Below are 13,011 nucleotides of genomic sequence, written 5' to 3'. Positions count from 1 at the left end.
CACGTCCATGGGGAAGGTAGGGAAGGAGGGGCCAGAACACTGCAAGGGACAAAGAAGCACCTCTCTTGCTACAGATAAGTCAAATGGGAAAACAGAGCTTCCATATGCAAATAAAACTTGCCACTGACTTACCAGCAGGTGCATATCAGACAACCAAACATTGCTCCCAGGCCAGCAAACACCAGAGTGCCTGGCCCCTGGCGTGACAACACAGGAAGCCCTGCTTGTAGTCGTAGGAGACTGAGATGGTACCAAGCTGTTTCTGAACATTAACTCCAAAGCTTAGCAACTGGGGTGGGAGACTGACTTCCCCAAGCTTTGGCCAAAGCGGCTGTGCTGTGGGGTTAGACCACCTTGGTTCACCGAGCTATTCAAGGGGCACTAGGAGACAAAATCAAGAACGAAAACCCTCAACAGGCAGGCCCCAAATGTCACAAACACACATTTAAAGAAAAGATATCCATATCTTTTGTTGAGTGAGGAAAGAAGTTACTGAATGTATTAGTCAGGGTTTCCCAGAAAAATACAATATATATGTCCCACAGAATGAATATGGACAAGGGGGAGAATTTACTATCAGGAATTGGCTCATACACAGTTATGGGGCTGGCAAGTACAAGTTCAAAATCTTCAGGGCGAGAGGCAGGCCTGGCGTCAAACTCATGCTGCTCCTCCTGCAGCAGCTTGTGATCCCAGCACTTCAGCAGCTCTTGGTGGGAAGAGGAGAAGGGGATTCTAACTGCCTGCTTTGCAGCACTTGACAGTAGTTACATGGGGCATCTGGGTGACAAGTTCCGCTGAGATGTTTGTGTGACAGTAAATAGCTGTCATGTGGCAGGAGAGGAAAAAGTTTCTCTGATGAACTGGTGCTCTGGGCAAATACACCACTGAAACAACTTTTGAGAACAAACCGAACTGGGAGGACCCATTCTGTAGTGTGCACTGACGTAGCCATTCTGCACACCATTAGCCGCACTGATTACAAAAGGATTCAAGCCCTGAGCCTTTGCAGGGCAGGAATCTCCCCAGACCCAAACAGAAAGGGGAAAAACCCTATTATTCCTGGGGCACTGCAATGTCCCCAGCATTCTCTGTGATAACTCTCCCCCTCCACAACAGCCCTTTGAGTTAGGGATTATTTTTTTCCTGCTCAGGGAAGATCAAGGTTAAAGCACAAACAGCAGGAATTTAGGGTCTTCTAGCTCCAGGTTTCATGTGAACAGCCAGCTCCTTCCTAGCAGGCAATTTAAGCAAAGTTGTTTTTGTTTTTTTTTTTCTCTACCGGGAATCAAACTCACAACCTCAAGCTTGCCAGGCAGGCACTGTGCCGCTGAGCTATATCCCCAGCCCCTTACCAGGCAATTCAAAAAAAATAACAAGAACTTTGAGTAAATAAGGTAATAACTTCTCAGTACTTTCTTTGTGAGCTGTGTGTTTCCCACAGCTCTCCCCAGCATGTTGGGTGTAATACTTAACACATTTCAGATTTACCAGGAGAGGATCCAACTCCCAGAGGGAGGACATGGAGCAGTCTGATCCTTCCTAGAATCCCTATGGAACCCAGTGGGGATCTGGGGAGACAGGTTCAAGAATGGATGAGCGGTGATACACTCCTGTAATTCCAGCACTCCAGAGGCTGAGGCAGGAGGATTGTCATGAGTTTGAGGCCAGCCTGAGCTACATCGTGAATTCAAGGCCAGGACGAACTGCATAGTGAGACCCTGTCTCAAAAAAACAAGAACAAAAAAAAGAAAGGACTTTGACACCAACACCAAGTGTGTCAGTGTCCAGGCTGTGCTGTTCTTTAGCTGTGTGACCTTGTACATGACACTTGCACATCCTGTGTGTTACTTTCCTCATCTGTGAAACAAGATGGTGACCATAACAGTATCTACTTTGTGATTGGATTAGGCAAACTGGATGAGTTAATCCTTGCAAAAGACTTAAAATAGTGCTTGACACATGTAATTACTCAGTGAATGTTAGCTTTTCTGTGTCCTGCCACTTGAGGTTCCCACAACCTTATTTCTGTCTAGCCTGAGTCTGTTCACACACAGAGAGACATGCAGAGGGCCCTTTTGAGCCCTCAAAATTTGTCATTGTCTTGAAGCAGCTTTCAACCATGATTCCAGATGATCATAACTTATTTGAGTTGTTCTTATTGAACGAAATATATTTTAGGGACGGGGGATAGAAAGCAGACAGTTTTGCCCATGGTCACTTGGCCAGATGCCAGCAGAACCCTGACTTTGTCACAAAGAATTCAGTACACGTGATCCTCCTGTGCAGCCCCTCTCTCCACACCAGCTTCCCCTTAGAGGTCTCCATCCCCACCATCCTCTTCTCGTGTTTCCGAGTGCCTGGAGCTACCTCTAATTCCTGGAAGCTTGAAATTCACTGGTCACACAGAAAGCATTTCATCTGACCTTGCACCTGCAAATTCTTTCCATTGGGATTTCTCTCTGTCCGGCTCCACCCCAGCTCACAAGGCCCTAAATGATCCTCTGTCGGCTGCCCGGCCCCAGGGATTCCAGAAATAACAACAGCAGGCTCTCCATTAGGAGGCTGGAACATTGTGAGGCATTTCTGCACTAAGACACAAGGGTCCTTCTAGCCAGGCCTCTGCCTCCTGTCACAGCACAGAGCAACCTTTACTAGTGCTTGGGAGGGGCAGCTGGGAGGGAGCGTGCCTTTCTGGGAAGTCTTCACCTTGCCCTTCCAACTGTCCACCCCGTCAGATCTCCCGGTCTGGACGTTCTCTAGATTGGCTGTCTCCACTTAGAATTCAGATTTGTTTCTTGCCTTTGATATTCTTTGCTTTTCTCTGATCCAGGCTCCCTAGGATACAGGGGAGCTGCGATCAGAGCAGCGGGAGCCCAGAGGGTAATTTTCATCCTAAGAGCAGCAGGACAGCCACCTTTCTCAGAGCTGGGGACCTGGGGAGCAGGAGAGAAGGGAGTGGCTCAATAGGAAGGAAAAATGTGAAGGTGTCTCAGAACGAGTGGTATCTGGGGCGAAGGTTCTCGAAGTCAATGTTTTAGCTTCCCAAGTGTCTTCTCCAAATACCCAGGAAATTATTTTTTTTTAGAAATGTACACATGCTTTACAGAGGACAATGTGAAATTATATCTTTATCTATATTTAGATGCGTAATCTGGAAAAGGTAGAAAAGACATTTAAAAAATTGCTTTGCGGGTGGGTGTGTAGTCATGGCTTATTTTCTCTAAATCGTGCTTAAATGTCATTTCTTATTTTAAAAAAATAGTAATACATGCCATCCGCCCTTGTCTCCTGGGATCTACCTCTCTCCAAGGGAATCTGATATCGGGTGCCTGTCTGCAAACTTGAATGTATCATGTCAAAGACACACTTAAGCCACTTTCTCCGGGAACTAATTCCTCCTTAAAGGGGGTGGGATTATTTCTAATTCGTACCCCTAACAGCAACGTCATGCACGAAAGGCTGGGTTTAGCGTCTTGGGCTTCAAACCTTTGTCACGAATATAAAAGGTGGAGTGGGGGAAAAAAAAAGAAAAAAAAAGCAGCTTGTGCAATACAGCGGCCGATCGTGGAAACCTTCACGGCCCAGCTCGGGTCCGGCCTGCTGCGGGATGTTGTGCCACCACGCACCTCTGCAGCAGGAGCCTGGGCCGGGAGGTCGCGCGCCTCGCGGTCCCCGGCCGCGCCTAGAAGCGCCAGGGCGGCGGGGAGGATAAGGGGAGTTGGTAACAGCATCGCCATGGCAACAGTGACGTCCTTTTACCCTGGATCTAATTGGAGGAAACCCCGTGGCCGAAGCCGCAGCCTTCCGACCAACCGAACTTGTCCGGGCCGACCCACCCTCCTAGCCTCCGCTTCCCCTTGCGTACCACCCCTCGCGCCCCCTTCCGCGCGCTCTGTCCTTATTGGTCAGCGGCCGGGTGGAAGGCGGGACTCCATAAGGAGATGCGGCTCTTTATTGGGCTGCTGCCCGCACCTCGGCTCTGCGTTAGGTTGAGACGGGAGGGTCCTCACCTAAAGCCAAAAGCAGATCAAAGTGGTAGGACTCGCGACGCTACCGCTGAGAAGAGAAGGTGAGTTCCTTGGGGGCGGCCTCTAGCGTCCTCTGACTATACGCGGGGTCTGAGGGCGGGGGTGGGGGCAGCAGCCCTCTGGAGCGACCGGCCATCGACGCTTCTCGCCTCAGGGAACGACTCTCGGCGGGAAGGTGCGGGCCAACGGCCGCTTCCATCTTGGGCCGGCCGGGCGGGGGTGGTGAGCTCGGCCCTCCGCGGGCTAGCGTGCCTGTCCCCGCCTCCTCCCGCGCGGGCCGCGGTCACTCCGGCGCCCGGAACTGGCGGGTGAGCGGGGGCGGGACACTGAAGCGGAACGCGTGTGCGCGGAGACAAAGCGGGCGGCGGGCCGTATTGTCTGAAGCGCCCCCCTCCCGGCTTTTTGTCCTCGCCGGCGCCGCCCCGCCCCTCCAGCTCTCGAGGCGACTCCTCCCGGTCCGGGTCGCGCTCGCGCTCGCCCTCGCTCGCCCGCCTCGCCCTCGGCCCCGGGTCCCCACAGCCGCCAGCGCCATGGAGAAGACCGAGCTGATCCAGAAGGCCAAGCTGGCCGAGCAGGCCGAGCGCTACGACGACATGGCCACCTGCATGAAGGCGGTGACCGAGCAGGGCGCCGAGCTGTCCAACGAGGAGCGCAACCTGCTCTCCGTGGCCTACAAGAACGTGGTCGGCGGCCGCCGGTCAGCCTGGAGGGTCATCTCGAGCATCGAGCAGAAAACCGACACCTCCGACAAGAAGTTGCAGCTGATTAAGGACTATCGGGAGAAAGTGGAGTCGGAGCTGCGGTCCATCTGCACCACGGTCCTGGTGAGTCCGCGTGGGGGAGAAGGGGCGGCGGGGCGCAGGCTCTTCTGTGCGATTTGACCCTTCCGTGAGGGTTTGGTGGGCGCGGGCATGCCTGGAGGCTCCGGGGTCGAGGGATTGCAAAGCTGTGCAAACCCTGGCTGCCTTACTGGGTTATTTCAGTGCTGGAGACTCCCAAGAATCTACTTCTCCAAGGTAAGTAAGCCTACCAGATGCTGGGTTGCTAAAACTTGGAAACATCCAACATTTGCCCAAGACTGAAAATGGTCCCTAACCTTGTGCTGGGAATCAGTATTTGAGTATCCGTCAATCTTGTAAACGTCTTTACTGAGTTCACAGGCTTCGAGCAGCTGAAAGAAGGCATGCAGACCTTTTCCATACAGACTCAGTAGTAGGTTCTCCTCCCACACCTAGTAATGGAAAATCGAAACAGATACTTCATTTTTCAAGGAGTTAACCTGTCGAGCTTGTCCCTGTTAGGAAGGGGAAAGGCCAGGCAGTATATGTGTAAAGGACTCGGCCAAATCTAAAGAACAAAACGTTCTGGTCAATTTTGGTACAGTATTTAGTAACATTCGCTTATTAGGGAATAGCTACAGTTGAGCCTTGATGCACTGGAATGAATTCATTTGTGAAACGGTCGGGAGGGCTGGAGAGCTTTGCAGGTTTGAACTGTCCAGTGTTACTTAGCATGGGTGACTCTTGGGTGGAGTAGGTGGCTGCTGTGATTCACCCTGATTAGAGTTTTAGCTTTGCTTTGTACAGATCTTCTGATCAGTAAGTTTTTATATTTATTTATTTTTGGAGTACTGGGAATCGAACTCAGGGCCTTGCACTTGCCAGGCAGGCGCTTATGCCACTGAGCTATATCCCCGGCCCTGTGATCAGTATGTTTTTAGAACTTAAATACCAGCAGTGTTGTGGAGTGTTATTAGAGACCTTTATGCTTCAGAGAGTTGTTTCTACAAATAAAATAGGAAAAACTGAATGTGGTTTGTCCCTTTAAATGCCACTTTTAGAAGAAGCCTACTGATTTTCAATGTGTTTGTTCCACAGCTTGTTTAGGTGGGGTTTGAAAGACAAGCATGCTAGATTGATTTCTCCAAAGGGAATACTAGATAGCAGGGAAGTTCATCTTGACCTCTAGTCTTTTCTCCTTTATCATATCAGACTAGTGGAGCAGGGAATTTTTCCCCCTTGTAAAAATATTTCTTTAATCTGTTTTTCTGATACAAATACAAGTGTTCTGAACAAAATCATGGCCAATGGAAATAGCTGGAAAAGAGGCAAAAAAGCAACATAGAGAGTGCGTACTAAAGTGAAGGCACCTTCATTGAGATTATTTGTGTTGTGAAGGCAAGACTCTGTTATATTCATCTATGTCCTCTTAGCTTCCAGTCCGTGTGTGGCATAGGAGGTACTTTATAAGCTTCTAGATCTGAATTGCATATGTGCAAGAAATTTGTGAACTTAAAATGATGATATATTTCCATAGTGTATTATGGTTTTTGACAGCGTTACCTATGTATAAGAATTGTAATCCCAGCACTCAGGAGGCTGAGGCAGGAGGATTGATTCAAGTTTGAGGCCAGCCTGGGCTACATAGTGAGTTGAAGGCCAGTCTGAACTGCATAGTGTGACCCTGTCTCAAAAAGACAAAAAAAAAAAAAAGCCTGACAAGGTGATCTTTATATGTATTGATTTTGAGCATTCTAATGGCATGCTTCTCTCGCTTTTCTCTTCAGTTATTTGTAGTTTGTTAGTTACCTTGTGCAATTCAGAATTATGAGTTTTCCTGTTAGCTAGTTAAATCAGGGCCAAAGAACTTTCATTTTATTTTGTAGAGCCGTGGCAGAAGAAAAACCTGGAGAGGAAGGTAGGCGACATAATTTATTAGAGAAGGTAACAAGGAGGTTTACCTTATTTGATTAGCAGTGAGGAGACATTGAAGATTTTTTGAATGCTGTGAGTGCAGCAGCATCTACACCTCAGGCTTGAGTGCTAAGTAGCCTGTCATCTGAACTCACTGGCAAGGAAGTAATAGACTCCAAACAGGAAAGAGTGACAGTTTATTTATTTATTTGTTTATTGGTACTCAGGGAGGGGTTTGTGTATGTTTTTGTGGTGCTGGGGATCAAACATGGGCCTTCTTTCTTCAATAGTATAATAGATACTAGGCATTCTGCCTCTGCTCTGATTTCTTTCCACCTCTAAAGCGAATAAAGTCCAAGTTCAAGAACATGATGTCTAAGATATATGAAATGTTGAAAAACCAGTGACCAGTGAAATGGCTTTGGTGATTTCAAAGTCATTGTTGACCTTACTGAATATTGGAAAGAGCTAAGTTTAAGCAAAAACTGGGCAGTTGTTAACAACACAAGTAAAATATTTGGAAGTCATTAAGTATTTGGATGCAAAGTTAAAGGAGAGGAAAGAAACTAGAGGGGCCCATAAAGCCTTCTGGGACTTGAGAACATGATCTGTCATTCACAGCTTGTGACCTTGGATTGGGAAACAGACAATTAATTAAGATATGTGTAAGATGACCTCTGTCTCAGGACCGTTGTCCTTTCCTATCATTTAGTAGTGTGTACAGTAATGCACAATTTACAAATCTTTTGTGATTTTTTTAAAAAAATAAGAACTCTTACATAGTATGCAGAATCTGAAAGCTACTCCTGTGATTGTGTAAGAGCTTTGAAACCGTATTTCAGGAATATAGTTGAGTTTAGTTGTGTTTTAATTTCTTACTGAAAATGTGTTTTATACTGGTCGTTATTTTGGTGTAAGACTGTAAGGCATATACGTAATTGATGCACCTTGAGACTATACTCTTAAGTGAAGTAAGTTGAACACGTGTAAATACCCCATTGTTTCTCTGGTGTGAGAAAATGAAAGTGTGAAGAAAAAAGGTGAAAATAAAAGGACTATAAGGCATTGTTCCATTATCTTATAGTTTGGTGAGCACGGACAAATTTCCTCCTCCCCTGCCTTTTGCAGTGCTATGGGTAGAACCCAGGTCCCTGGCCCCAGCCTTGCTAGACAAGCACTGAGCTACATCCCCAGCCCTTTTAAAAGTTTGTTTTGAGACAGTTTCTCGAAGTTGTCCATGGTGGCCTCAAACTTGAGTCTTGCTGCCTCCCAAGTCGCTGGAATTATAAACATGCCCCACCCCCCCATGCCTGGCTAACTATTTCCGTATTTCAGCCTCTGTTTCTTCATCTGTAAATTGGCGAGAATGGTGTCCATAGAATAACAGCTGGTAATTCATATTCATGGGGCATTTACTGAACACTAATGCTGGTCCCATAAGTTAGGTTGATAGTGTGGAGAGCCTAAGACAGAAGGATTATAAGCTCAGTCCTAGTCCAGGGAATTTAGCAAGACCCTCTCTCAAAACTAAAAAAAAAAAAGGCGGGGGGGGGACTGCCTGGAGACGTAGCTTAGTAGAAGTGGAGTGCTTTCCTTGGTATCCATGAGGCCTTGGGTTCAATACCCGCTACTGCACGCATAAAGTGGGAGCGACTGAGGCATGATACTAGTAACATGGTCAGGACTGCAGCACTAGTTAAGTGATAGAGTGAAAATTTTGCCCAAGTTGTGTGGCTCCATATGAAAAGTGGTAAATTGGGCATGGTGGCACATGCCTCTAATCCCAGCATTGGGGAGGCTGAGGCAGGAGAATGGCTGTGAGTCTGAGGCCAGCCTGAATTATATAGCAAGAGCCTGTCTCCAAAAAAAAAGTGAAACACAGTAGTCTCTAAATTCATGGTAGCTGATTTAAGACCCAAGATTGATTCTCTGTTTGAGGGAATTTGTATATTTCAATAAATGTAAGACATTAACATTTACAACTTAGGAGGGAGAGAACATAGGTCTTTGGTAAACAAAACTCCCAGAGTCTGTAATACATCCTTTGATATACAGGCATTGCAATAAAATTTCAAAACTTAGCATTTGGGTTTTTGGCCTGTACATTAAAAGTTCCTTGAAGCCAGAAGTTTAATTTTGTTTTGTTTTTCTTCAAAATGTGAAACTGGGGACCCTCCATCTGGTATAGGCGGGACACAGTGGCGCCCTTCTCCAGTTCGCCAGGGTGTGTGGCTGCAATAGCCTACCACAATCTAGCAGGAATCCCTGGGTGTCAGTGATGGGGAGGCCCTGGATCCCGCCCCAGCCTCCCCCTATGGGCTTTGGCTGTGTAAGGCCTGGGGGGTGTGCCCACCTGTTGACAGTGAGTGCCTATGTAGCCAGGGTGGTCCAAGCAGTTGAATGCATTCTCCCTACACCTTCAGGTACCTCTGTTAAAGCAGGAGCTGGGTGTGGGGCACAGGACCTTCCCTCCTGCCCAGAACTGGGGGCTTTCTGAACTGTGATCCTTAACCTCTCACATGAAGCTAGGACCCCGGAAGAGGTCCCGCCCCATACCTGAAGTAGAAAAAGAATTTACAGGTGAAATGGAAATGTAAGGTTAGATCAGTGTTTCTCAACTAGGGTGTGTTTACCCATGCTGCACCCCCTGGGGGACCCTGTGGAGCATCTGGACACATTTTTCCATGCCCAGTTGAGGTGAGAGGGATTCTTGGGGGACGTCCTGCTGCTGATGCTGGGTGGCACTGAAATACTCAGGTGCTACGCAGTGCACAGCTCTCCTGGTCTCCCCAGAATTACTCTCTAGTCCATAGTGTCAGTACAGTGTCCACCAGAGCTCAGCAGCTGCATAGCACACGCTGCACTGTGACAGGTTCTGTCCTGCCTGGCCTCCAGGCATCGTGACTGAACTTTTTGTCTAGACTTGTCACTTTGCCCTGTCACTGTTGTGTGTGCCATTTAGCTATCTAGTTCACCTTATTGGAATTTGTTTACCAACTTGTATTTTCAGTCTCTCTTCTGATTGCCTTAGAAGCCTTGTGATTTGTTTTTAATTTGTTTATTTTAGATTTTTCACAACAGTCTTTTTTTTTTTTTCTGGCAGTCGAACTCAGGACCTTATGCTTGCCAAGCAGGCACTTACTTATGCCACTGAGCTATATCCCTGGCCCTAGATTTTTGAGATAGGGTCTCACTATGTAGCTCAGGCTGGCCTTAAGCTCACTATGTATCCCATGCTGGTCTTCAACTCACAGTAATCCTCTTGCCTCAGCCTTCCAATTGCTGGGATTATAGGAGTGTGCCACCAGGCCTGGCACAAGAACTAATTGTAAGTCTCTCATATAGTTCAACTTTTTTTTTTTTGACAGGATCTTGCTATGTAGTGCAGGCTGGTCTTGAACTCACTGTGTAGCCGAGGCTGGCCTTGCACTGAAGATCCTCCTCTCTCAGCTTTCTAAGTACTGGGATTGCAGGTGTGTGCCACCACACCCGGCTACACTTCCACTTAGAAAATGACACTGTTGTATGGGCTTATTCTCAGTGCTTGACATTAGAGAAATCTTGATTACATTGATGTTCCTTTATGATATTACTCATTAAGTCCAATATTTGTGCTCAACAGAATTGACAAGAAAATATCTTTGAATTTCCTTCCTTGACTTTCTAAACAATAAGAGCCAATATTTACAAGATATGAAGAAAACTTGTAGTTCACCTATTGTTTCACTCTTATTCCATAAATAAATAGTGAATATTTCTTGAAAGCTTTGTTTGAATTAAGTAACGTACTTAAAAGTAAAATGGTAATATCTAGCACTTCAAAATGGTGGGAGCTACATAAGATGAAACGGTAGTGTCATGAGTTAAGATAGTTGGCTGCTTTAAGTGGGAGTTCATACTATTTTTTCTCCTATGCATGTTTAATTTTTCCATAAAAGATGCCCCTACCAAATTGTACTCCTGGGTATTAGCATAGGAGAAATGGACAAATAGGTACAAAAAGAGGCCTGTATGAGAATGTTCATCTAAGATGAGAAAACTGGAAACAGTACATCAATAGGAAAATGGATAAATAATGGCTTATTAATAATTGGAGTACAACTCAACAATGGAATGGACTACTGAAATATAGCGGTCCCCAACCCAGGCAGTTTTTGCACTGATCTGGAGGGGATGATTCAAAGGAGTGACAACTTGGATCCCTCATGTGGAGCTCTCAGCAGGGTTCAGAGCCTCTGAGACTCTCAGGTGGTGATGGAGGACCAGGTGGAAGCACTGGCCCTGTGTTCACTGGCCTACCCTCGCCTCCTGTGCTGCCCAGTTCCTAACAGGGAGCGGCCTGTACCCCTGCGTTATAATACTGTGCTACGTGAAGGAGACTTCTCATGAAGAAGTACTTAGTGTATGACTATTTCTCGACAATCTAGAAAAACAAAGCCGCTGTGGAAAAAAAATCAGAAGAGTAGTGGGCGGGGGCTGGAGATTTAGCTCAGCGGCAAAGCGCCTGCCTGGCAAGCGCAAGGTCGTGAGTTCGGTTCCCGGTACCGGAGAAAAGCAAAAAAAAAACCACAAAAAAGAAGAGTAGTGGCCACTGTGGGAGTAATGGCAGGAACTGACTGGAAAGGGGCAGGGGGATCTATCTGGAGTTGTGGTACTGGTGTGCTTGTGCAGGCACTGTGTATGCCTTTCAAACTACGCGTGAGAGCAGTAGGCATGTGAGACCCCAGCTGTGTACCCTGCTAATGACAGGCTTTCCACTATGTAAATTTCACATCAGAGGAAAACTAGTGACATGCCTGCGAGCTGTAGTTAGGCCTTAAATTTACATAAAGACTAACAGAAGTAAATTGCCACTAAGGCAAGCATGGTGGGGGTTACTGGGTGATGGATGCTCGGGTCTTCATGCAGGTGCTGACCTCCCCGTGTGGAGGTGTGATATGTAAGACACTGGCTGAATGACCGAAACACCTAAGCAGGAGAGGCCTGCACAGCCGGAGTTTCCTGTCTTCAGGATAGCAGTATGTGGAGAGGTGGTGTGCCCGTGTAAGAGGCACGGAGGACAAACAGGCCCGTGTCATACCTAGGACTGACTTCTGCAGTTGTGTATGGTCTACAGCACTGGCTCGCAGGCCTCCTGGCCTTGGCCCCCTTTGCACACATGAAAGTTCTGTGGCCTATGAAAGCTTTTGTGTACATTCTAAATACTTGTTATTAGAAAGTAAAACAGTTTTTGCTGGGCATAGTGGTGCATGCCTATAATCCCAGCACTCAGGAGGTTGATGCAGGAGGATCGTTGTGAGTTCGAGACTAGCCTGGGCTACAAAGTGAGCACAAGGTCAGCCTGAACTTCAAAGTGAACTGCATAGAGACCCTGTCTCAAAAAGACAGGAAAAAAAAAAAAAAACAAACCAAAAAACAAAAACCAGAAATTAAAACAGTTTTTATGATTCCTTTATAATTCATGTAGAATGCTTACTAGTTCATCCAAAAAACCCATGAGAAACTAATGTATTTTTAAATTGTGATAAAATACACATAACGTAGTTTACCATTTTAAACGCATAGTTCTGTGCCATTAAGTACAGTAGCCCACCCATCTCTGAACATTTTTATGTTCTACAACTTCCGCTGTAGGCCCCTTACAGACTATTTTCCCCTGGCCCCTGTCATCTACCCTTCTGCTTCAGAATGCTTTATGAATTTGACCACTCTAGGTAGATCATGTAAGTGGAATAATAACTTTAAAAAATAAGGATGACTTGAAGGAAACAAATTGAGGCTGGTAGGATGGTTTTCTGCTGAGTCTGTTTTAGCTGTCTCAGTGGTGTGTTTCTTGGGGTTGCTGATGGGGGAGCAGGGGAAAGAGCAAACGGCATCTTAGTTCAGGGGCTGCCTGTCCTGTACAGAGGACCCCTTGGTCCCGAAGAGCCACCCCTCTGGGAAGGCCTCATGGCCACGGGGGCTGCTTGAGCAGTCCTCTTTTCCAAGTAGTCATCACTGTATGGTGATAGCAGTGTTTGTAATGCATTCCCCTCCCATCTCATTTTCCTGTCTCTTTAATCTCCACATAATCCTAGAAACACAGAAAAATCACACATGTGCTAATGAAGGAGCCAGCATTAATTGTAGAGATTGGGTTATGTGAATCCTTGATAACTCCTAAAGAAATGAATGGGAGACCTGATACATTGAGTAGCTTCTTCCTCATATGGAGAATGATGATGGTGGTTTATTTCCTGCACTCTTCCCAAGTGTACACTCACAAAGCACAGTCGGCGTGCATGGAG

The 13,011-nt window shown here is 46.7% G+C and overlaps 1 protein-coding gene across 1 annotated transcript in view; it reads left to right on the top strand.

Moving 5' to 3' along the window:
• Positions 1-3,947: 3,947 nt before the first annotated feature.
• Ywhaq (tyrosine 3-monooxygenase/tryptophan 5-monooxygenase activation protein, theta) overlaps positions 3,948-13,011 on the top strand; it is a gene marked incomplete in the record, with an annotated part of 34,265 nt that continues 25,201 nt past the window's right edge. Inside the window, 2 exon segments of the mRNA XM_005404398.2 lie at positions 3,948-4,072; positions 4,466-4,855. Of these exon segments, the coding sequence (XP_005404455.2) occupies positions 4,562-4,855 (294 nt within the window).

This window comes from Chinchilla lanigera, unplaced genomic scaffold (genome assembly GCF_000276665.1).
Source record: "Chinchilla lanigera isolate Chin_1 unplaced genomic scaffold, ChiLan1.0 scaffold00086, whole genome shotgun sequence".
NCBI lineage: Eukaryota > Metazoa > Chordata > Mammalia > Rodentia > Chinchillidae > Chinchilla > Chinchilla lanigera.
The sequence above is the reverse complement of the archived record's forward strand: the minus strand, read 5'-3'. Positions and strand labels throughout refer to the sequence as shown.